The sequence below is a fragment of the Rhea americana genome, unplaced genomic scaffold (assembly GCF_003343005.1).
Source record: "Rhea americana isolate MKP2758 unplaced genomic scaffold, rheAme1 scaffold_121, whole genome shotgun sequence".
NCBI lineage: Eukaryota > Metazoa > Chordata > Aves > Rheiformes > Rheidae > Rhea > Rhea americana.
Window position 1 is genome coordinate 902,224 of NW_028185273.1, and position 23,224 is coordinate 925,447.

The 23,224-nt window shown below is 36.5% G+C and overlaps 1 protein-coding gene across 6 annotated transcripts in view; it reads right to left on the reverse strand.

Annotated features, from left to right (window-relative positions):
- EYA1 (EYA transcriptional coactivator and phosphatase 1) overlaps window positions 1-23,224 on the reverse strand; it is a 153,920-nt gene that overhangs the window by 91,031 nt on the left and 39,665 nt on the right. The window contains exon 1 of one of the 6 annotated variants that reach the window (XM_085325055.1): window positions 1,000-1,026. The exons of 4 other annotated variants lie outside the window; for them this stretch is intronic. Coding sequence is in view for 1 of the 2 variants with exons in the window: in XM_085325021.1 (XP_085181147.1) it covers window positions 153-179 (27 nt within the window). In the remaining variant the exon portion in view is untranslated. Of the gene's footprint in view, window positions 1-152; window positions 204-999; window positions 1,027-23,224 lie in introns of those variants that run through there. One more of the 6 variants, XM_085325021.1, reaches the window with a different exon arrangement.

Here is a 23,224-nt window from a genome sequence, read left to right on the forward strand (position 1 = left end):
TCCTCCCGCCACGCGCGAGCAAACCCTGCCGCCTGCGAAAGTTTCGTTGCGTCCCCTCTAGCAAGCTGGGCTTAAACAAAAGCCGTACTAATAGAATAACCGGAGCTAAACCAACATTGTATCAGCGAGAGGAGCTAAATAAGGATACTCACAGCGGCTCCGAAGCGTACAACCAACATGCGCGTCTGGACATGCCGTTTTGATTGGATATGTAACAGATTTGTTCTCAAATATCTGAGATTCTTGCAACCTTGTAAAGAAAAGGTCTGCTAAAACTATTTAAGCCAGCCTTCTCCAATTTAAAGATATTTAAATAAAGTATCTGGACCTTTTTAAATAGTTTAAACCAGGCAGGTATGTGAAATATCTGTGCTTCYTAAAAGCAGCATCATAGTCAATTTATATTTTAAATTGCCATTCTTCAGCTATCAAGATTAAAACTTTATTATTTAAAACTGTGTAAAGGCTATTTCCATAGACCTTAAAAGTATTTCTAAAGATGAGAGAGATGGCTGTACAGAGTTAAATTTGAGTGTTAACAGTAACTGTTAAAAGCTTAGCTTCTACCAATCAATAAGTAATTAAATAATTTAATTAGTGATTAAACTGAAACAGTTCTATCATATATTTCTACTACAGCACTTTTAGTTGCTCATAATTCAAACGACTGATTTAAAAAAATACATACACCAAGTATAAAAAACGTTAACTATAGCAGACATAATGACTAAACTTGACCAGGGTTCTCTGGAGCATTTCCACTTCGCACAGAGTATCTTTCAATTCATGTAACGCTTATTTTTCTACACTTTTTCGGTACACGTAATCCAAATMTGATGAGGAAAACAGTCTAATGATTTGCAGTACCCCCCAAAAAAAGTCTTAATACTATGCCACTCTARTGCACTAAATAAAAAATAACTACATTGTATAAATAGTTTCAAAGAGAACTTTTTTCTTTCAAAAATCTGACGTTATTCACTGCTGGTACATCCTTACCTTCAACAAACTAATCTCTGAAAGAAAGCAATACTTCTAGAGGAGAAATATCTTCTGGCTACTATATCCGAGTAGGTGATAGATTATTTTGTAGAAAGTACATTGGGAATACTTCAGGAAAGCAGATCGTTTTGCAAAGCTACAAGTCAACCTCCAGCTGAAAACGCACCTAGGATTTCATTTTGTTTAGTGCAGAAAAGGAATCTCGGGATAGTCGCATACCATATATGGGAACTCATGTCAAAATAAGCAGATTTCTATTGGGCCTGTCCTTGAAGCCAGCACAAACAGAATTCATTTACTTCTTTATACTCACAAAGCAGATCTCATGCCAAAAAAACTATTTATGATGTTCTATATTAAACTGTGAAAGAAATACAAATTACTATTATAGAGCTATGCAGTTTTTCAGGTAAAATTCACTGAAATACTGAAATACAAGGTAATGTAATCATTCTGAACTATGCATTTTTTGGAACTGCCATGATCCCCTAAAGCATATGTATTTCTGAAGCATTTACTAGTGTTAATAAGATCATTAAAAACCGAAAATCTACCTAATCCTACATACACTTAAACACACTTCCTGCATCAGTGTCTCTAGGAGCTCCATCCACTCACGCAAAAATTTAGGCACATACTTTTATGAAAAAGAAATTCAGTGTCTTCTGAAAAAAAATCTCAAAAATTAATCACGTTGTGACATACTATCTCACATTGAAAAATGTAACTTAAAACCCTCTCTCAAAAACAATGATATTTAAATGATGCTATGGAAATGCAAAARTGATTTAAAAATCAATAGCTGGAACTTCCAGCAATGCAAATGAATTTTTACAAGAGTCTACTTCATTTTATATCTGAAAAAATCAAACATCAGAAATATAAGCATAAATGTTACTGTTTTGAAACTAAAGCTTACTGAAACAGGTTTACTGTTGGAGTTTGTAGTCCCTAATGGGAATTTTGTCTAAGTAATAATTTTAGGAGCTTGCCTAGTCTCTGTATTTAATTAAACTAATACAGATCCCTCCCACACACATACAGAGCTTGATGATGTGATGATAAATATGGGATGAATTACACTGAGGCTAAGATGATCAGAAAAAGGGTGTTGACAATGCACTGCAAGAGAAGAATCGGCTTTGAATTTTTAATCTCTTCTATAGTATGGCATGTAGATARTATGGGAACTGAAGCCATATAAATGAATTAGATGGAGGATATAAGATAAAGTAGGTCCTCTGTGTTTATACAGCCATTAAACAGTGCCTTAAAGTTCTTTATCTGATGTCTGAAGATTGGACTTCAGATTAGTCTGTATCATTACCTCATGGCATGGTCTAACCTATGAACTTATCATACAGTTGATACCGCAGATCCTCATTTGGAGCAAGCGAGTGCAGCTTCAATATTTCAATATTTCAGTAACAATAAAGTAGTTCAATATTTCAATATTTCAATAACAATAAAGTAGTTATGCCAGCCGAGCACTCCACCTATTTGAAACCAAGTTATGCATTCGTTGTGCCGAAAGCAGAGATTCCTTTACTTGGCTTCTTGGTTTGTTCTTCCAACTAACTGAATACCAAATCAGTGCAGATTGGATTGTTTACCGCTGTCACCCAATGTCAATTTTAAACCACAATTACACTAACACTGGGTTTGGAATAGAGATTTCAGAGGGATTTGTATATGTTTACATCGAGTCTGAATTTGCCCTGATTACACATTCCTGTTGGCTCAGCTGGCATCTCAAGAGTCATAAGAAGTAAAGGACCAGGCCCATTACATAATATCAAGTGTACAACAAGCTATTTTTGTATTTTTGTAACTATTAGTCATGCGATATAGTTTTAACTGCATAAGCAGTGTCACCAGTTTAACACAAGTAAAATGAGTCTGTTCTGAATATGGTATTTACTCGGTATTTAGATGCCACAATTACAGATTTGTACTAATAATTAAAAAAAAAAGATACAAGACTGTGGTATGGAATAGTGGAATGCAGTCTCCAAATAGGAAATGCTACTGGAATATTAAGCATTAAAAATACACACAAAAAGACCACAATTTATTAAAGCAGAAGACACATTCTGATGCTCATGGAAGCTGTTACATAGCTTTTCCCATAACAATTGTAATACAGCGTTGAACCCTCTGAAACTTTCCTATGTCTCCAAACAAGTTTTATCTTACACATAGCAGCTGTTGCCTAGATACATGCCTGGCTGTAGCAGAAGTTTGCAAAATGACAGGAGTCCTTATTCTCTCTTGCTACTCATGTGAGCAAAAGTAGGAAGAACTTGGTAATTACAAATAAAYGAGAAGTGACAGAAATGAACCATTTAAATTGTTTCATCTAAAAAAATTCAGTGTGATTGAGAAGGACAATTTTACATTTCAAGTTATACCAAATACAATTAATAATGAATTAAAGTGTAAGTGTGTTATAAGAAAGCATGCAAACTGCTAATCATAGTCCTTAGTCACAARGCGTATGAATGGCTGGCCTAAGTTACACCTTCACTGCTTTGCATGGAAGTATGCTTGTTTCAAGTCAACAGCTTCAATATGAAGTATGAGATCATTTCATATAATTTAAAATAGGATTTGGCAATCTTTATTATCTTGAAGTTGATATTGCTTTAGTTTTTTACAGGAATCCATGACTTTATATGATTCCGAAATAACATATAAACAAATTCAGAGATTYTACTCCAAAGTAATGGTCAAACTCTAATTTGATAGCAATATATTGGCACTTCTCAGTTTTTTCACTTTTCAGTCTAGGTATGCATGATTTTTCAATATATTCAGAGCATCTTGAAAGCATTATGTAACAAACAACAAAAATGTATATAGCTTATATATATGCATTTATGCACACAAATAATGTAAAGTATAAATATACCCAGTATTCTARCTGAAAAATAAATAAGCAGTGCAGCAGTGGTGGAGGAAGGTTTCCAACATCAAGGTAAGTTTCATTTGTGTCTAATACTGTCCCATTTCTTTCAGTACTTTGTAACATCCAGCTGAGCATCTCTTACATCACTTTTCTCTTCTAGATATCTCACCAAGGGAATTATMCTTTTTATTCCCATACAAAACTACTGATTAGTTTTTGTCTCCAGATCATCTGAAGCAGATGGTCTACCCATAAGGAATGGCATCGCTTTTCCCTAAAGACAGAAAAGATCAGGGCTACAACACGCTGCTGGCACAGCAGCGAGGTCAAGACTCTCCTCTTCCTTTAGGAGTCACGTTGGTGTAGCTCTACTAACTACAACAGCCTTTATCGAAGCAGTGTCTTATCGATTAAACTGACCTACTGAAAATTATTTGCCATATTCTATTCCAATAGCTTTAGAGTGGGATGCTGAATACTGTTTCAGGTACCTAAGAATCAGTGAGTGCCACTTTTTTGAACAAAGACCTCAGCTTGAAAGATGTATAAACACAGTAGTAACTGTTTCTAAGTCCCACTGAAGGCCATGTGATTGTTGCCGAGAAAAGGTTATATAGAGAATTAGCCGCTTCCATGCTAGGGCATGAAATGGAAGTGGTAAATCTGAAACTGTGAGCATCCTTGGGAAAGGGCTGATTTTTCTCATTTACATTCAAGCTCTTACTCCAGCTCTGCATGGAAACATAACTGCAAAAAAATCAAAATAATCATCCTTCCCTTTGATGTGTGAATAATAATTTGCTTAAAAAATGTGTAAGTCAAATCAAATTCACCGGTGGTGATGATGATGAGTAGCTTATAATTGCTCTAAGGAGTGATAAAAGCTATAATCAGTAGTTCCTCAGAAGACTAAATCATATGCAACAATGCAGTACAAACAAGAGATTACCAGTTAGCTAACAAAATAATCAAGTACTGTTGTTCTGTGAAGACCATAAAACACATCATTTCACACACATGCATTTTTTTCATAGTTCATCCTACCACAACTATTTAAGCCTTCCTCATCTTTCATCTAGTGCTACAAGAAAAAAGATAGAATTAACAAATCATTACAAGTTTGTTCACAGCAATAACTTAAACTTTGCTAGCCATATAAATACAGCGCACCRTATAACATGAGTCAGCTCAGTAATGCTAGACTGTCTTTCTCCAGCTATTTTCCATTAACATGAACAAAACCAGTTTTGTCAGCACCTCCCGTAAGGTGAAAAGGGAGATGGAAAACTCTTCTTTGTGTTTCAGCTCTGAATTAAAGTCCAACTCAGAATTCTTAATTCCGCAAGAAAAATATGTTTGTTCGCTAACCACAGAAACAGTGGGTTTATTTGTTGCAAATTCCATTTTGCTATTATTTCCTAAACACGTTCCATATTTTTTTCCTGAAGCATTATTCATGTCACTGTTCAACAGTAGATGGAGCAGTCGATCATTACTGTATTTTAGTTATTTGTGTCAATTATTGCATAATTTTTCAGCTGCTGACAYGAGACTAGTCAAGAAAATAATGATATAGAGAAATAATAAAAAGGTTGATTAAAATATTTAGAATTGTGAAGAAAATGGATAAGACAAGAACTGAAGCTCATTCTGACAAATGATTAAGGAAATCCTGTATTTATAACTTAATATAGACGGTTCATAAACACACATTCAAAATCACAAACCTAGTGTTAGATGAATAAAGCATATATGTACGTCCTTAACCTTGAAACACTCAGTCATACATATTTTTCTTACGATGCTCAGGAATGGTGAGGTATCTTCTAAAAGTGTTCATAAATATTCCATGTTTTGAGCCTTGTAATGAAAAGGAAAAAGTGCAAGTCTAAGTTAAAGTAATCATTACAAGGGCAATTTATTTCACACTTGCATCAATTGTTCGTCCTTTAAACTGTTTATGTGGAATTTACCACAATAAATGGGTTTGAACTTTACAGTGATGATATCAYGACCCTCATCTGTTCAGCAGGGGTTGGATTCCTCTCACCTAGCTGTAACCACGTAAAATGAAGCATTTCATTTAAGATGATTGTCCCAACCCTTCTCTTCAATGGAGATTAACAGACACCACCAGGTGACGTGTCTTGGGGAGATGCAGCTAGCTTTGGGGTTTCCTCTCTCCATGCACACAGATGAGCAGCTTCAACTAGACTTCGSGTTTGGATGGCTACGGCTCCCCCAAGAATACCAACTGATTCTTGGGAACAAACAGTAAAATTTCCCTTTAAAACAACGTAAGCAGGACTGGATCTCAATAAGAATTGTATTCACAGAAATTCAATTGCTGCATACTCTATTTTGAAACTTTGTATAATTACTTAGAGTCAGACTGCCAATATTTGTTGTTACAAATCAAGGCCAGAGGAAAACTTCTCAGATGGCTTCAAAGTCCCAGTTTTCATCTACAAGCCTCCTTCCCTCCCCCGCTTCCTTCCAGCAGCATTAACTTCTTCTCTGCAATCTCACAAATCGGAAAAAGAGTAACCTCTAAAGCTGTTTTAGACTGAAGGTCAGAATTCAAAGGATTGGTAACTTTATCCACAGAGCCCTGCAATCACATTGCTATTGGAAACACACCCAGAAGCACCGGTACTTGAGATGTTTTTATTAGGCAATGTCAATAGGTACAAAATTTGAAGGYTTTTTCCATACTGTAAGGTTTATCAAGACTCATATTTGCAAGAGATCAAGTTGCTTTCTGCCACCGAATTTTAGTTTAGTGTTCTCTGAGGTAAGGAAACTGGGCTCTATGTTACATGCTAATGAAAACAGCAGCTTCAGTTTGTTTATCTAAATACTTAAAGAGAGGCACCTCTTGCAGCCAAAATGTAAACAAAGCTTAAACTCTTTTTACTGCTTGGATACTTCCAGGCTACTAATATTGATTTTTTTTTTTAATTAAGTGCATCACACAGATTTTCTACCTATATTTCCTGATATTTTTCCAATGAAATGTTTAATTCCTAAACCAATTATACATAATTACACTTATATTTTCAGCTGATGAACACAAGATAACATCCCTTTCAGACTAAGGCTCAGGCAGAAAAAAAAAATCACAAAGGGCAGTCAGTAGTTTTGTTTCTGGAAACCCTTTCATTAATTTAGGGGGAAACAGGCTGAAATAAAGATTTCAAGAGCGATTCACAAGAATTTAGGAAGGGCCAAAGCTGGATTTCAAAATCTGAAAAAACAAATCAGCTACGTTGCTGCTCCGTTTTGTGCCCATGACACATTAGACAACACACTGAAGCAGTCATTTCTGCCGTAGCAACTCACCTGCCAAGGTTCTGAAAATTTGTCTTTAAGGATGTCTTGTCTTCTAAAGCATAAGGATTTCTATAGACAACATACTCCATTAAATAATATTGCTAAGTTATTATTTCAGAGAACCATAGAAAAATGAAAACACACCTTACTCTGAATGCCAGTTTATATGTCAAAGGAAACAAMGCAAGTTCAGTAAACCGAGCAGAGGCAGAACACTTTTCCAATCATAATACAGAAGAATGCAATGACATGGTCAAGAACAGGACACACACACATGCAATAGAGCAAAATTGCTTGAAGAACTTGAAACAGAGCAGGATGAGCAGAGTTAAATAGCTTTTAACTGTTATACTATAATTTGATTTTTAAATATTGTAATTTGGCCACTTTCAGTATATGGAATGTATTGAGCGCAATTCAGGAGTGCTAATTTATCTTCTGTGCATCTATTACCACCTCTATTCATAAGCAAAGTACCTTTGTATATGTAGACTGATTTTTAATAGTTATTCTGGAAGGCAACAAAACCAAACTTAGAGATAACTAGGAAAATTTAGCCTAAAATATATTCCACCAGTGTATTCCACCATACTTAGTTTAAGACAAGAAAGAACACCAAGAAAGCACTGAATGAAGACATTAAGAAACCAATGAGACAAACAAAACCCCCAAACAGAAGACAGCTTATTGAAATAAAGTCAAAATTGTACTGATAGGAACTGATCGCTTCAAGTGATTCGTTTCGGTCCCTGGGAAACATGCAGCAGCGCCAGTGCCTYGGTAAGGAGCCTGGTGCTGCTGCCATCACGCCAACCCCTGTGGCCGCTCCGCAAAGCCCAGGTTCACTGGGGCTCACGGGGGAGCAGCCCCGTCCCACCAGCTGCTGGGGAACTRCACCCTGTTGGTCACTGCAGGACAGAATGGCCATCCAGAACCAAGGCTCCTCCTGCTGAGCCTTCCTCCACAAAAGGGAAGGATTTTGAACTCAGTAAGTATCGGGAACTATCTGGTGCATAACAGCCATCAGCTTAGGTCAGAAGGGGAAAATCCAAGGACCGGAGAGTGGCAGCCCCACGGCTAGGTACGCTGCTGGCAGCGTAAGGCTCTGTTCCCTCCACGACCTTCAAGACCTGTCACAAACCAGCAGTGGCACCTCTGCAATACGTTGCTCTTTCATCCTGCTTCTCCTCTCTCATAAAAGCCTCATTATTACTTTTCAGTTGTAATCTTTTATCAAATAAGAAAACGCTATTAATATTTTCACCTTCCAAATACTATCAGATATCATATATGCATATTCATAAAATAAATTCAATTTTATGATGAGTTTCYTTTTATGGAATGAGCTTCAAACATAAGTAGTGTACCGGGCACGGTGGGAGCTTTATCCAAATCTTTCCCAATAATTGGTGAGTTCCAGGATTTGGCTTTGTTCCTCTGGTCAGTAACCAATAGAAGGAGGAATCTGCTTCTGCCCTGGCCACAGCCCTGCAGTCTGATCCAAAAAGTGGACGACTGTACCCATTAACAGCCCTTTTGACCTCAAAAGGACTGTGTGCCAATCCCAGAGCCCACCCTCACAGCTCAGATGGCACAGTCCAGGTCTAGTTATCTGCTTATGTCTTGAAGCACTGAAGTCTGCCGAGACACTGGTTTCTCCAAATTTGAATGGGTACCTTAAAATGACTTGAAGTGAACAGCAATGAAAAAATAGCTGAAAGTTAATAYGCAGTAAAAATGTTTCCTATTAATTTAGTAAGAGAAGTGGACWTTAGAGACCCTGAATAAGAGATTTGAAGACTGCTGTTTACATTTGGTTTAGAAAKTCAAGAGTATGAATAAAAAGAAGAATAAATCACAGTGATTTAAGAGATTGGTTTAAGACATTGATTTTCTAAATCTTTGCCCTCACCTAAGCTTGCTTGTAACTTTGCAGCACATAAGTTTCTTTGTTTTAATAAAGCTGCACTGCCCAGTTTAGAGATACATGCCAAATTTCCAACTTCAGCTGCTGGAACATCAAAAGTTTAAGCATATACATGACTTCTCTTGCTAGAAAGATGCAAGTATGATGCCACCACATCTTCCCTCAAATATCTGAGAACTAATGGTACTCAGAACTATTAGTAGTTAGAAAGCAATGATGCCATTTAATGGTCAAAAAACATGAAAGTACATGTGGAGACATCAGTGGGAACAGGATAACATAATAAATAATAAAAATAGCACCACACAGACTTTGCGAGATTCCCACATATCCACATCACTAAGCACAGAGGTATTGTTTGCTCAAGGGAATGATTAATTCATTTAATATTCCCTTTAATTTATGAAAATATGTCTCTTTCCTCCCATCCTAGAAGAATTAATAAGCCACAGGCATTCTTCCCCGTCTAACAACAAATGCGGCTATGTTCAAATTAACATCTGCAGAGGGCTGATTCTACCAAAAGCAGCAGTAAATTGAATAAATTTTGCTTGCTTCACTGGCTCTTGGATGATCTCCATGATTTGAAAATCCCAAAGAATGAATTTATTCTTTATTCTGATTTTTCTGAAATGTGCAAATAGATTCACACACACAAAAAAAGGTATTAAATATCCTTTTCTAAAGCCTTGATGAAAAGGCATRTATGCTTTGAAATGCTCAGATTTAAGTTCAGTCTTTGAAAATGCTTTATAATATCTGAACTCTGATATTCCAGTCACAGCTGGAATGCCAGGTAAAGGTTAACATCTTAATGACTGTCAGCTAACAGTTGCAATCAAACACAAGATTTGAGACAAGTTATTAATATTTTGAGTGGCTAATAATAAATTGGGTCAATAAAGTGARGAGAATATATTTTTTCTGGTTCTAGAAGAAAAAAATATCCCCAAACTACTCCCAACTCCATGAATTGGAAGTATTTTTTGATCTAACTTACAATTCAACTGAAGAAATGATTCCGGACATCTAGGTRAAAAGAAGGAACTAATGATGCCAGATAGTAACTTTTCCAGCACTTAAATTATGCTGCTGAGTGCTGAGTATACTGAACGCCACTTCTCCTGTTGCCAAGGGCAATTACATTGCACTTTGGCTACCACCTTCTGTTGCCCAAGGCYCAGCAGGATTCAGGAGACACCACAGCATCCAAGTCCTCAAGCAAATCCAGGTTGCTCAGCATGAATCCTGCATCCCATGCAGCACAACAGAGTGAGGGGCAAGACCCTCTGTGCCTTGCCTAGGACAGCATAGGACAACACGGTGCTGAGGGGCACCTCTAGGACTCAGCACCCACACAGTCAAACTGAGCAGCCTTCAAAGCCACCCTGTGCTACCTACGCTTGCCGTGCACTTCCCAGAGGGACACTTCCATTATTCCCTTATTTCTGGGAGAAACTTCATCGGCCTGCCTAAATGAAGGACCCAGGCTCAGATCGGAAACTTTGTTTCATGGGGAGGCTCCAGGGCAGTTCTTGGACATRCACATGGTAGAAAAGCCTGCAGCAGAACAGCACAACCTCTTCGCAGTTGAGGTAGACCTCTGAGATGRGGAAGGGAGCAGAATTTGGCCCAGAAAAAACTTCTGCATCTTCTTGATACCCAATTAAGCTTGCTTTTAATCTAGTTTTTAATAAATATGGCTGATCTTTTCCCCTGAGAAAAATTTCGTGAAGAAACCGAATTTTACATGAAATCATCAACATTTTTCTCATCTGACGCTTTCATAATGTTTTCACAATATTTTAAGCAATTTGCATTTGATTAATATATTCACTAGAATGTTTATCAGACTTGTTAGAATGTTTATCAGTTATTGAATATGATGATGGTAAAAATAGAACAATAAAATTGTTTTTTAAAAAAAACAGAAAAATGAGCTATTACTTAAGAGATTATTTTCAAAATTTCCCGTGAATATCTTTTCAAGCTTAGGTTGAAACACACAAAATCTTGACTTCCTGCAAATCTAAATGAAATAGAAAACTTAAATACCAATTTATTGTATAAATCTGTGCATTTTCCTCCTCTGCCTGCAATCACAAGACAAATTTCATTAGCTGAAGTCTGTTAAATGCATCCCAATCATCTTTTTGTAACTGCACCCTGAAAATGTTTAATTTMTTCAGTCTTGGTCACCTTATCTGATTATTTCTTCATTTACATAATTCCCTGTTAACTCTAGAAATTACTTTTCAGACAGTGCTTATCAGAAAAGTCAGTGCATTGTTCAATGTGATGCTGCCTAGCCCCTAACCACATTATAAACCCTCTCTGAAGAGTCAATTCTCCCATGCAGAGGAGACTGCATTTCCCTTTTCTTAAGTCTGAAGATCGTGGAAAGAAATGATGTATTTATAGATCTGTATTATGTTCACTGCATCAGCTCTCTTGAGCTGMATCACCAAAGTACTAATTTGCAATCACTGAAGTACTAACTCACCGGTATTCTGAATTATATTCAGAGCAGAGACCATTTTTTGACAGTAGGCACCGGCTGGCATGTTTTCGTAACAGGTTCTACTATCCAGCTGACTGCTGAACAGTGATCGCCACATTTACCTGGTAGGATTTTCCAACCCTTTCTCAATTCACCCTTCGGTGAATTGTTTTACACACTTTGTCTTCCTTTACATAAGCTATTTAAAGTCTTCTTCAGAGAAGAGCCAAACATATGTCCCAGGCCAGCTACTCTCTTAGGTCTCCCACAGACTAGAGAGGCTGCTCAATTTTTGCTTGAGACAYATACAGGAGAATGAGCACTTTAGGATCATTCTCTCTGCTACTGCTGAATTTGCTACATGTTTCTCCTCACCCATTAAATTATTACTTTGCCTGGTCTCACCAGAAAGTGTTGGAGCAGCTTGTTCATACTGGTGAAAGGTTCAGGAGATGCGCCTGTTTCTTTTTTTCATTTTGGATGGGGTGCAGGCTGCTTAATTTGATTCAGACATAACTCTACTGCCTCATCYTTCCCTGCAGTGACAGTTATATCAGGAATGTGTAATTAATTACCTTGKTTTGCATTTATACTGATGAATGGAAGATCAGTGGATAATAAAATTAGCACCATTCATGATCAGATCAAATATTAGCAGCCTATGTGTTTTAGTAAGTCAGTGGTAACTGGTCAGAGGACACTACAGGCTCTTAAACAAAYGCATACCCCATCCTTTCACTTGTTCTTCTCGTCCTGTACCTTCCGCTTAAAATCCTTGGCCTGCTCATAGCAGATACAGTCTTCAGCATACATAAAACCAGTCTAAATCACTGTTGAGACTGATTTAGAATAACAGTACAAGATGTTTTATAACAGGGAATCTGACTGACATACACCTCTCCCCTTAAGTGATGCGGTCAAATTTTTTTTAACATACTTTAGACTGTAACTTTTAAAGATTTTTCTTAAACRTGCAGGCAGGTTCAGTGACTCTTTTAGAAACTAAAACAGAAAAGCATTACTTCTTTTAATAATTGCTGAAACTAGCTTTTTGTGTTTCTTTCCTTAGTTATATGTATATTTTATTACTGGACAAAACTAGAGTTTATGTAAATAATTAAAACGTAAATTTTGTGATCACTTTGTATTTACATTGGCTTTTGCTTCATTGTCTGCATTTTATTTCTGATTGCATAAATATTCATAGCAAAATACCTAGGGAAATTTTCAAAGTGGTGCACAGAGACTTAACTATGCAGTTATTATTAATTTTAATAAGAGTCACATGGTTATGTTCTCAAACTCTAATTTGAACATTTGCTTCCTGCTTTTCACCATCTAAAATTACTGTATAATTCCAAACATGCCCTGTTTGCATCTCCCACTCTACAGTCTATATATATACAAGAGACATTACGTCTTTTCATACAGATACTGATCAAGATGCTCCAGCCCCTAGYCTTGTCAGCGTTACCAAACTCCTCACATGGTTCTTAATCCTCATCTCTAAGGAGGTTTCCATTAATTCCTTTGCTAAAATGCTTATTTAGCTACATAGCAAATTAATATCCTGGGAACCTATGACATAATTAAAACTACAATATCAATGAGTAAGATCAAAGATATCCCTAAAACAGAATAAGACATAATCAACCTGATAACCCACCAAACAGATCCAGAAAGCATGCTTTGACATTTCTCCCCCAAAAGCTAATGACTGCAGGTTATAAATGAAAGATTTTTGTTGTTTAACTATACTTGAACTTTCCTCACAACGTGCCAGAAAGGTCAGCCAGGGTATTTTAGAGCAAGGCTGCAGGAGATAGAATTACGAACTTAGAGTTTCGTACAATTTCTTGCCAGAGATTCTCTCTATTTCAGGCTTCAGTTTTCACAGTTGCTGCTTCTTACCAGCTATTTTACATCTCCTGGAAGCTGAGTGTGGTTGCAGAGGAAGGCATTTTGTTTCCTGCACAGAAAACCTGGTGAGGTCCAGCTGGCTTTAGTTGCCACCGAGCAAGTGGCTGTGAATACCTGCAGCCAGGGGAGCACAGGAATCTCAAAGCAACACTTCCACAACAGGCAGAAATGAAGTGGTGAAGTAGCTCCAGTAGGTTTGAAGGATCTATACTGGGAAATTTGGAGAGGATTGGGAGAGGGGGGCTTAGACAGGGTGTAATCATGAGGTAGAGAAGTAAGGGAGGTCTGTGAATGAGGATGGTGCAGCCCTAAGTGGAAGAGGTAGGGCTTCCGGGATGCGTGTTGCTCAGAAATGAGATCTCTGGGCTGGGAAGCACTGGGGATGTGTGGCTTGGGGTAGGAGTTGTTGTGGGATGAGTCCACCCTGCATCTCTTACCAAAATCCCAGTCTGGGTAGAGGGACACACAGAGGACTGCCCCACCAAGAGCCCCCAGGGGYTGAAGAGCATCTAGCCTGAGCTGAAGACCCACACACCTCCAGCCATCCTGCCAGAATGAGGCAACCCTGTCTTATGGATTCCCAGGTTAAAAGACACGTTTGTCATTAGCCGTTTCCTCAATCAAGGATGTTTAGGTGCTTTTCTCCACAACCCGTCTGCCTATTTTCATAAAAACTGTAGGAGCATATTATTGTTGAATCTGCTAACCCTTCATGGGACTTGGTTGAGATTATCCAATCCAATTCCAATTTAGTTATTTTAATGAACTTTTTCATTTTGGTGACATTCATTTTGCTGACAGAGCAACTTCATTGTATCTAGAAATGTAATTCCCTGAGGGTACGATCTATAAGATATCAAGGGAAATCCTTTCAGTCTCTATCTGTATAAGCAAAGCTGTACCTCAAGAAATCAAACTCATTTTATAGAGCTACTGAAGGAAGGAAAATAATACTACAGACAGAGAAATTTCTACCCTTTGGTTGCTCTTTTCCCGCTGTCAGAACCCAGCTGTGCCTTTGATCAAAAAGTTTCTTCTTCCATATTACAGATCATTTCAGCTTTATTCAGATCAGCATTTCAGACTTGAATTTGTACACTGTTGTGACCAACAGCAGGACTGTCTTGTTTCATATGCTGGCCAGATTGACTTTCTCTTTCTCACCACATATCACCTGGCCATATGTAAGAGTGATATCACTGAAAAGGATCCTTTCTAACCCATTCTTTCAGTTTATTTTGATAAGTATTGGAAAATAAAATCAACAGCAGCWTAGGAATGTGCTGAGGGATAAGACCACTAGAAAAGAAGTAAAAGCCACAAGAATGACACCCTCTATGAGCTATGATGAACTGATTTTATAAAAAGTAGGTGTTAAAAGAGCTTTGATAGACAGCTTACTGGAAATTCTTAGGACTGTSAACTTATTTCAAGGCAAATAGGAAGTGTTGTCAGTCTGAAGCTCGAAAATGAGGRAAAAAAAGCTTTACGCAAGGGATAGTGCAAGCAAGATCCTTTCTCCTTTACTTAATGACTTGTTGTGGCAATTTCAAGCCATGGTTCCTTGTACTGGGGAAACTACTGATAATCTGTTAAAAAGGAATGTTTTCCTCAAACGAGCAAACTCAAACCACAGATGTTTTCACCCTAACAATAGCCTCACTCATCTAAACAACATTTAAAAAACTGAAAGAATAAAAAGCTGAATGTTCTTTGCATTTAACGTGTCCTACAGATTTGACTATCTTCTATAATTTTCCGAAAATCCATGTTCACTGTCATTGTTAAATGTGTTTTTACTTTTTAGCATAATTTCCATGATACATCATAGTTTCTACCCCTCTCTTAACTACTCTGCAGAAACCTATTTCTAGACAATCACCTAGAGCAGGTAAAAGCAATAAAGAAGCAACAAAGGTTTCCACTACTCAGTGCTTCTAAATAATTTGAATTTCTATCCATTATCTTTTTTCTTTTTAAATATTTTAAAAATAATATTAAAGGCAGAACCATACTAAGTGCATGTTGTAACCATCCTTTACAAAAAACTCCAGATCAAAAGTTACAGTAAGCTAAACTGGGCCACATTGTGTAGATGTTTTCACCTAATCAATAACTTTTTAACATTTTGATACCTATTCAATATCCTATTAAAGGTTTTCTTTATTAAATATAACAGCTAAAGGATGCTAATGGAAGGTTTTTTGCCTTGTATAACAAGCAGTGAATTAAAAGCTTACAGTAAGTGTTTGATATCAATGTTGGTATCATCCTTGACATTCTATTTTTCCTCATAGATCATGCTTTTGCCCATGTGAAACTGTTGAAACTTTTACTCAATATACGGAAAAGCTGCACTCAAAACACTTGTTCCACAATATAAGTTATATGTAGAGTTTCTTTACTGTTTCAGCATTTGAAGCTCTTAGAGAGCTCACCTTTCTTGTACCACTTGAAAAACAAGATATTATCATGTGTAAAAGGAAAGTGGGGACATGGGGACTTGCAACCACTGCCGACTTACAAACACTGAAATCTTTAGTTTATTTAGGATCAAAGACTGAGAACACTTACCAATGCATCAGTCCTGGCTGGGTAGCTATAATTTAAGCAGATGGCTGAGCACATGTATTTCCATGTCTCAACTCTTCAGTTTAGCTTATTTGCTAAACTATACATATAGTATATATATATAGTATATAGAGAGAGCATACCATGCTAGGTAGCCARTATGCTCTTTAAAGGAGGCTTCAAAATAAAATTCAAAGCTGCCAAATAATTAAATAATGGAAAAAATGGGAATAACTTGTCAGCTTACCAGCCCCCAACATAGACTAAGATATACTGTTCCACAACTGACAGCGCTAGCAGACAGCCAGTGCCAAGGTTTCAGAATGCAAAATGTAGGAATCGACACATCTTTGTCAAAGTTTATGTGCTTTTAAACATTAGTCATTGCTAATAAATCAACAGCTAGCTTTAATTATCTGCATGAAGAGCTGTGGTCCAAATTAAGAGTTTTGAATACRAATGTACGTAGCATCTAGATACTACTTAAGCAAGCTGTAGAATAAAGCAATTCAGCTTTCAGCAGCCCCTACTACCACTTCTTGCTCTCTCTTCCTGTGCTTCCAGACTCCTTAGCAAACTCAGTTTTTATTCTCCTCTACCCCTAGGTTGTACGTATTTTAAATGATGCCTATGGAACTGATACCCAATAGCTACTCCTCTTCTACTTAGTCTCTCWTTCCCAGTTGTTTTTTGTATTGTCAGCCTGGCTTGTCCTCTACTATTAACTCTAGCCAGTGTTAAATCAGTMAGAGTTAAAAGGAAGATACTGATGTAACTTACCGAAAAAATATATTAAAATATGCTTTTAGGATGAGAAGATGTTGAATGTAACTCACCCCTTCACCACTCAATTGTTGGTCTACAACAATCTCATTGCAGTGTAATGTGATACAGGTTTTGGTCTAAATATTATTTTTTAGCTTCATTTAGAGGTTTGATTCTGTGGAGGACATGTCAGTTATGGCACTGCCATGGGTTTGGTGYGTGATCCTGGAACACTGAATAGGTTCAAGTTTCTCAGAAGAAACATACTTGTATGTGAGCACTTGCCAATATTTGCTTGTATGCAAGATCTGGATTTATATGTGAGTACCTCTATATAAGCACAGGATGGGTGCATATTCTGGAAAATCAGAGCTAGATCCTTAGCTGGCAAAGGCAGCATAGCAAGAAGGAAATTTCAGCTCTGAACATCATCTGGAGACCTGCTCTAATGAATATAATGTCTCTCTCAGGAATAAAACTATGTTACCAAGCCCACAAAGGTGCACTGAGATTTAATTAACAGTCTTGGCTCTCAGGCAGAAAGTGCCAAATACTAAAAAAACATTGCCATTGATAAAGTCATATGTACAGGATATGAGTGTTTTGCCAAATACAGGCAGTACTTTTCTACTGTTATCAACAGATGCATCATGTCTCACTCCTTCAAGATGAGGACTGAAATTTTCAATAAGTAATTTGTCAAATAAGTAATAAGGGTCACATTTGCTGAAATCCTCTACAATGCAGTCTGTTTGGCCAATGAATTTSAAAGTTAATGAAGCAAATATCCTCTTACGTTCAGAACTGAGGAAAAAGGGATATAAATCTTTCTGTTTGACCTCCATTCATATTTGAACATGAAACATGAGCACTTTTAAAGCAGGGTAAAATTTTCTAATGTATTAAAAGCATCTGCTAAAGCCTAGTGCTACTAAAAAGCCTACTGCTCCTAACTTTATCACTGCATTGCATATGTCACCTAGCAGGTGTCCATGAGCTTTTATATACACAGTATTTCTAAATGAGGGGGAAAAGGAAAGAAAAAAAAAWGTGAAACAATAATATGATGACTATGCAATTTGCAAAAGAAAGCTCTTTGAAATCCTGCCCTGAGCCACACACAACTCCAGCTGAATAATTAATTACATATTGACAGGGTCTTATAAAAGAAAAGCTCAGAGCTGTATTGACGTTTATGTCTTCTTCTTAACATTCATAAGAAAATGTCATTCTGCTTGAACCAATTATTGGCAGATTATATGTTTTTTGATTCTATATCCAAATTCTTAGGAAAGATACTTGACTGATGATCTTTTATAATTATGCACATTAATGGTTTGCCTAAAATTTAATATTTACTACCAACTAATTTCATTCAGAGGTTATTAATATCTTCAAGAAATTCATAAGATATTCTTCTAGATACACAGCTACAAGCTTCAGTATGTCACAATTTTTTTTTGAATTATTCTATTTGAACACTGCATTTGAATTTCTGTGCATTTAGGAACCTTTAACTAACCTATGAACCTAATATAACCTAATATGAAAAATAATACTACCAGAAAAAAAAGGCAGTACACAGACTTTTTAGCGAGGCTGTCAAAAAAGCAAACATAGCAGGTAATTACAAAATCTGCAGTTTTATCAGTATACTATATTTCAAAATGAGAAAGAATATATTTTCATATCTCTGTTTTCCTATTTCACTTGCTGTTAACTGAACGAGGATGGCATGCACATTTCTTGTAGAGCTCCTCTGTTACAGTACTTCAAATGCACTTAATAAATTGCACCTTCCATGAAAAGAAAAGGTGATGGATTGAAAAATGTTTAGCACAACCATGCATAATTGATAGGTTCCCTAGTGCAAATAAGTGTCTGATAAATAATTAAATTTAATCTCATTATAAGAGTTTTCATAATGGGATAATTTAATTAAATGAAAGCCAAAGGGTTTCTAGGGGTTGAAAGATGCTGGTGTTGCTATATTTGGCTAATGGTCTGGGGATAGTATAGTGAAGAAGGGTAATTCACATGGGTGCATGCATTATTTAATGAATCCCTCTGAGATGGAGGAAAGGACAGATCAATGATAACTTGTCATTTTATCATTGCTTACAATGCACATTTAAACAACCTGGGAAATGTAAAAAAAGTGATGGAGTCTTGCAACTCTTTGAAGACATCAGGCCTCTCTCTGCCATGCAAATACTTCGCTTTTCTTTAGCAATACATATTTGCACTTACATCTAACACTGTTAATTTTGTTCTCCTTTCAAACTGTAAATAAGAGCAAAGCCTTACAAGCTACYGTACAGTTAGGGCAAGCCTGCTCCTAAGTGAAAGTTATAATGGATACAGCATGTATATCTGATACTAAAAAATTGATAGCTGTGTCATGTGGGACCCATTAACAAGCTTTTTGAGTGGGCAGAGTTTTGAGCTTTAAGTCTCCAGAAGCACTTAGCTAGACTAGGATACTAAAACCATACAAGTCTAAGTAGTTAGCTCATTTGTAGGTGATCAGTTATGAATTAATATGAATGGTGAAGATTATATCTTTTCAGATAAGACAAAAGTGTCATCTTGCACAGAGTAAATGTGCAAGATCCAAAAGCTAAATGGAGTAATTTTGCCATTTACACTGCCCTTTACTAATGACCTGTACAAACAAGCGTTCTCTCTTTCAGAAATTATTATCCGTATCGGTGAACTGTGAACACAATGACCACAGCGGTCTTGTGGCTTGCCCATTCCAGGTTTCATCCATCAAACAGTACCAGATGCTTACTAGCAACATACAAAGAAGTCTTCTAGAACAACTATGGAGGGATACAATGGACCAAGGTTTGGTCTTTTATGACATGAGAGTTAGGTAATATTAAAAAAAAAATCCTATTTTCATGAGTGTTGTTGTCATAGGTCTCATCCTTGTTAATATCCTATTAAATCTTTTCGAACTTGTTACATTTTTCTTTTATGGGTAACACAGGTTAATTACTTGCACAAAAAAAAATAGTATCAACTTGACCAATTTAATCTTGGACTGGTGCCAGGCTCTGAGCAGAGGTGCCAGTGAGGTGGGCACAAGGATGCCTGAACCYGCCCAGGGGCACTGACCACAGCAACTCACACGATTCTGCCAGAAATAGTTTACATTATACTTGTCAGATTTGCCAAGTCCCATAGGAGTGTCTCCCACTTTCCTTAACCTTCTTCACCAAAATTATCATGTCTTAAATTTGCCACTTCTCCATTCACTCTATTTTTTAGTTCATTTATCAAAGTACATGTAGTATAAATGCTGAAGAATGACGAATATCAATTTCTAYCTTTATTATCTGTGCCAGTTTTCAATCCAAGTAGAAATTCAGTATAAACTCATCTCTTGAACTACTTCTTGTGAAAATATAAAGTTTCCTGAAGATCCTAATATATTATATTTGGCTGATTTTTGCTCATCTTCTCAGGGACACATAAGAGGAATGCAGCAGTCTTATTGCATCACATAAATGTTCTCCTAGACATTTATACCTCTATATTCACTACATATSTCGTACTGAAATATGGCCCAGTGCTCTGTGCTTTCCAGAATTGCCATTCTTTTGTTTACTYACTCTCTTCTTAAGCTGAACAAACACAATGCAATTTGGCTTTCTTGCTGCTGTTGTTTTAGCACCTCCTCCAGTAAGATAAAAGCTAATAGTTCCTCAGCTTTGTATAAATAGTAGCTTTCTAATTATACACTAACATAAATGTGTCATTCAAGAATCATTATAACAGTATTACATGTTTTCCCTTCTCAGCTTTCATATTTACTTTCTTAGACTTAATGGCCTCAGAGATTCTTGTTTTGGCTTTTATAAAATGAATACTGAGCTTTTTTTTTCTTTTTTTTATTTTAGTGGGAATTAGCAAGAAAATCCTAAGAAAAATAATTCTAAATTAGTTTTCTGTTGTTTATAAAAGGTAACCTCTTCCATCTACTTCTCTACAGGCAAAAAATAAATCACACACAACTTGAGAAAATACTAGGGGCATATCTTTTCTGAGTTGGATGCCTAAAATTCAGTAGGCTAATTTCTATGAGAGCTCAGTATTCTCCGTGCCTATTAAATGAGTTTCAGAGCCAGTAGACTGAAATTAAGATGTTCTTTTCTATAATTCTTCTTCCTCAGGCACAGTCATCTACTTACATCTCTGGGAGGACTTGTGTACATTTTATTACAGCTTATTTAATTCAAACAGCTGGGAGGTAAGATCTCTGCTGATTATTCAATAATCTATTTCATCCTTCAAGAACTAATGAAGTTCTCCATCTAGTTCTCTGCTTCTCCAAGGAGACCTCCAGTAAGTCTTCTATTCCAGCTAAAATATACAAGCTCTATAAAATTAAGATTTGCCATGCTTTATATAAAATACAGGAACAATATAAAAAACACTTATTTCCTCCTTTTATAAGCATTCCCACAGTTGCTTGATGAAGTATACCTTAATTCTGAATTACTCTGGATGGTGTTCAAACTTCTGGGGGTTGGGAGGGATGTTACAAATTCCAATTTAAATAACATTTTTTCTCAACAGGAACCAGTATTCACATATGAAAACACTAGCCAACAGCTATATCCAATGTTGCCATGGCTATCATAATACAAAATTATAAATATTAAATATAGATTAAAATCTGTAATTTCTACTCCCTGTTACAATGCTTTCCCAGAGAGTAAGAGAAAAATCCAATGAGTCATAAAAAGGAAAAAAAAAAGAGTCAAATGAGAAAAAAAGATGGAGGTTGGTGGGAAACCAAACTGTATGTATGTCTACTCAGTATAATTCCCTCTCTCTTTTCTTTCTTTATGACAATTCCTGCCAGCCACTTTAAACTACTAACTTTGGCAGTCAGTGGTTTCATGCAATACTCCCGTATACTCAGAATTTAACATTGCCATGTGGCTGAATAATGGCTCCGTGTATTCTAAAACACAGTAAAATAACCACAGCACAGCATGGAAATACTGTAACTTCAGCCTGCAAATCTACCTCGTTGTAACCAGTGATTCTATATGTCAATGTCTTCTAGTAAAGAGTCAGYATCCAGCACTAATGAGTAAACCAATAAACATTTTCATAAAGCTCTGCTTTTTACATACATGCATTACTGAAGCTCATGTACAGTCATAAYGAGGAAAAAGAAGAAATATATGTAATATTCATCCTGTTAAATGTATTCCAAAACTCATTTTAAAAACTACTATTGAACCTAACTTATTATGCATTTGGGGCATATTTGGGTTATCTAATTTTTTTCATTTATTTTGAAATTCACCCTCTGTAAACATAACTTTGTTGTTCTACTATYACTTAAAGTAGAAGTGGATCTATTTTATGATGACACTGTGATATACTTTGGGTGATCTATTCAAAGTATRTAAATTACATCTAAAAATGACTTTCCAGATGAGCAGTTATTTTACTCCTTTCACAAATTAGGTGAATCAGTCTCCCAGCCTGGCTTTTATATAAAGCAATGAACAGCAGCACTTGAGTTTAGACTTTTAACTGCTAAAGCTTAAAATACAAGAATGACCCSAAAATAATTTTGTTTTTCCCAAAGTGCCAATTCATATCTCARAAGTGTTCTCACCTAAACATAAATTTAATAGACCACAACAACCAATCAAAAGCTACAGTTTTACTGCCATTTCTGGACTYCTTCCTGCTGCTGTGAAATCCTTCCCCAGCCGATTTCCATGACCTCAGTTCTCTCTGAGACATACTAGTTGGCATAATGAACAACAAAACTTCAGTTACACTGGAGACAAAGTCTACTTAAAATAGAAAGAAACCAAAACACTAATATTTTTTCTGCTTACAGCCCGGGACGGATGCTGTGAATAGAACTGTTCAAAACCTGTGAAACTTGGACTGCAAGTTGCAAACTAAAGCTTCCACCAYTGGGATGCTATCAAACAAAACTCAGCACATCTGCTCAAAGAGCTATCCGTCCCTCTGGGCAGCACTCTGTCTTCTTCATCAGTATCTATAACCAAACCTCAATTAATTATTCCTCACTTTTGCTTCTATTCAAAAGGWCCCAATGATATCCTCCCCTCCACACCCATAATTTTCTATCTATTCCTCTAGCACTTYATTCCTCTGAATTTCCTAGAAGAGTCTGAGGATGAGTAGGGAACACTAAACCTCCACCCATAAATGCAAGGGAAAAAAAAGCTTTCCATGTCTACTTCTAGCCAAAGTAAATTGGATCTTTACAGTAGCAGTACCACATATGATG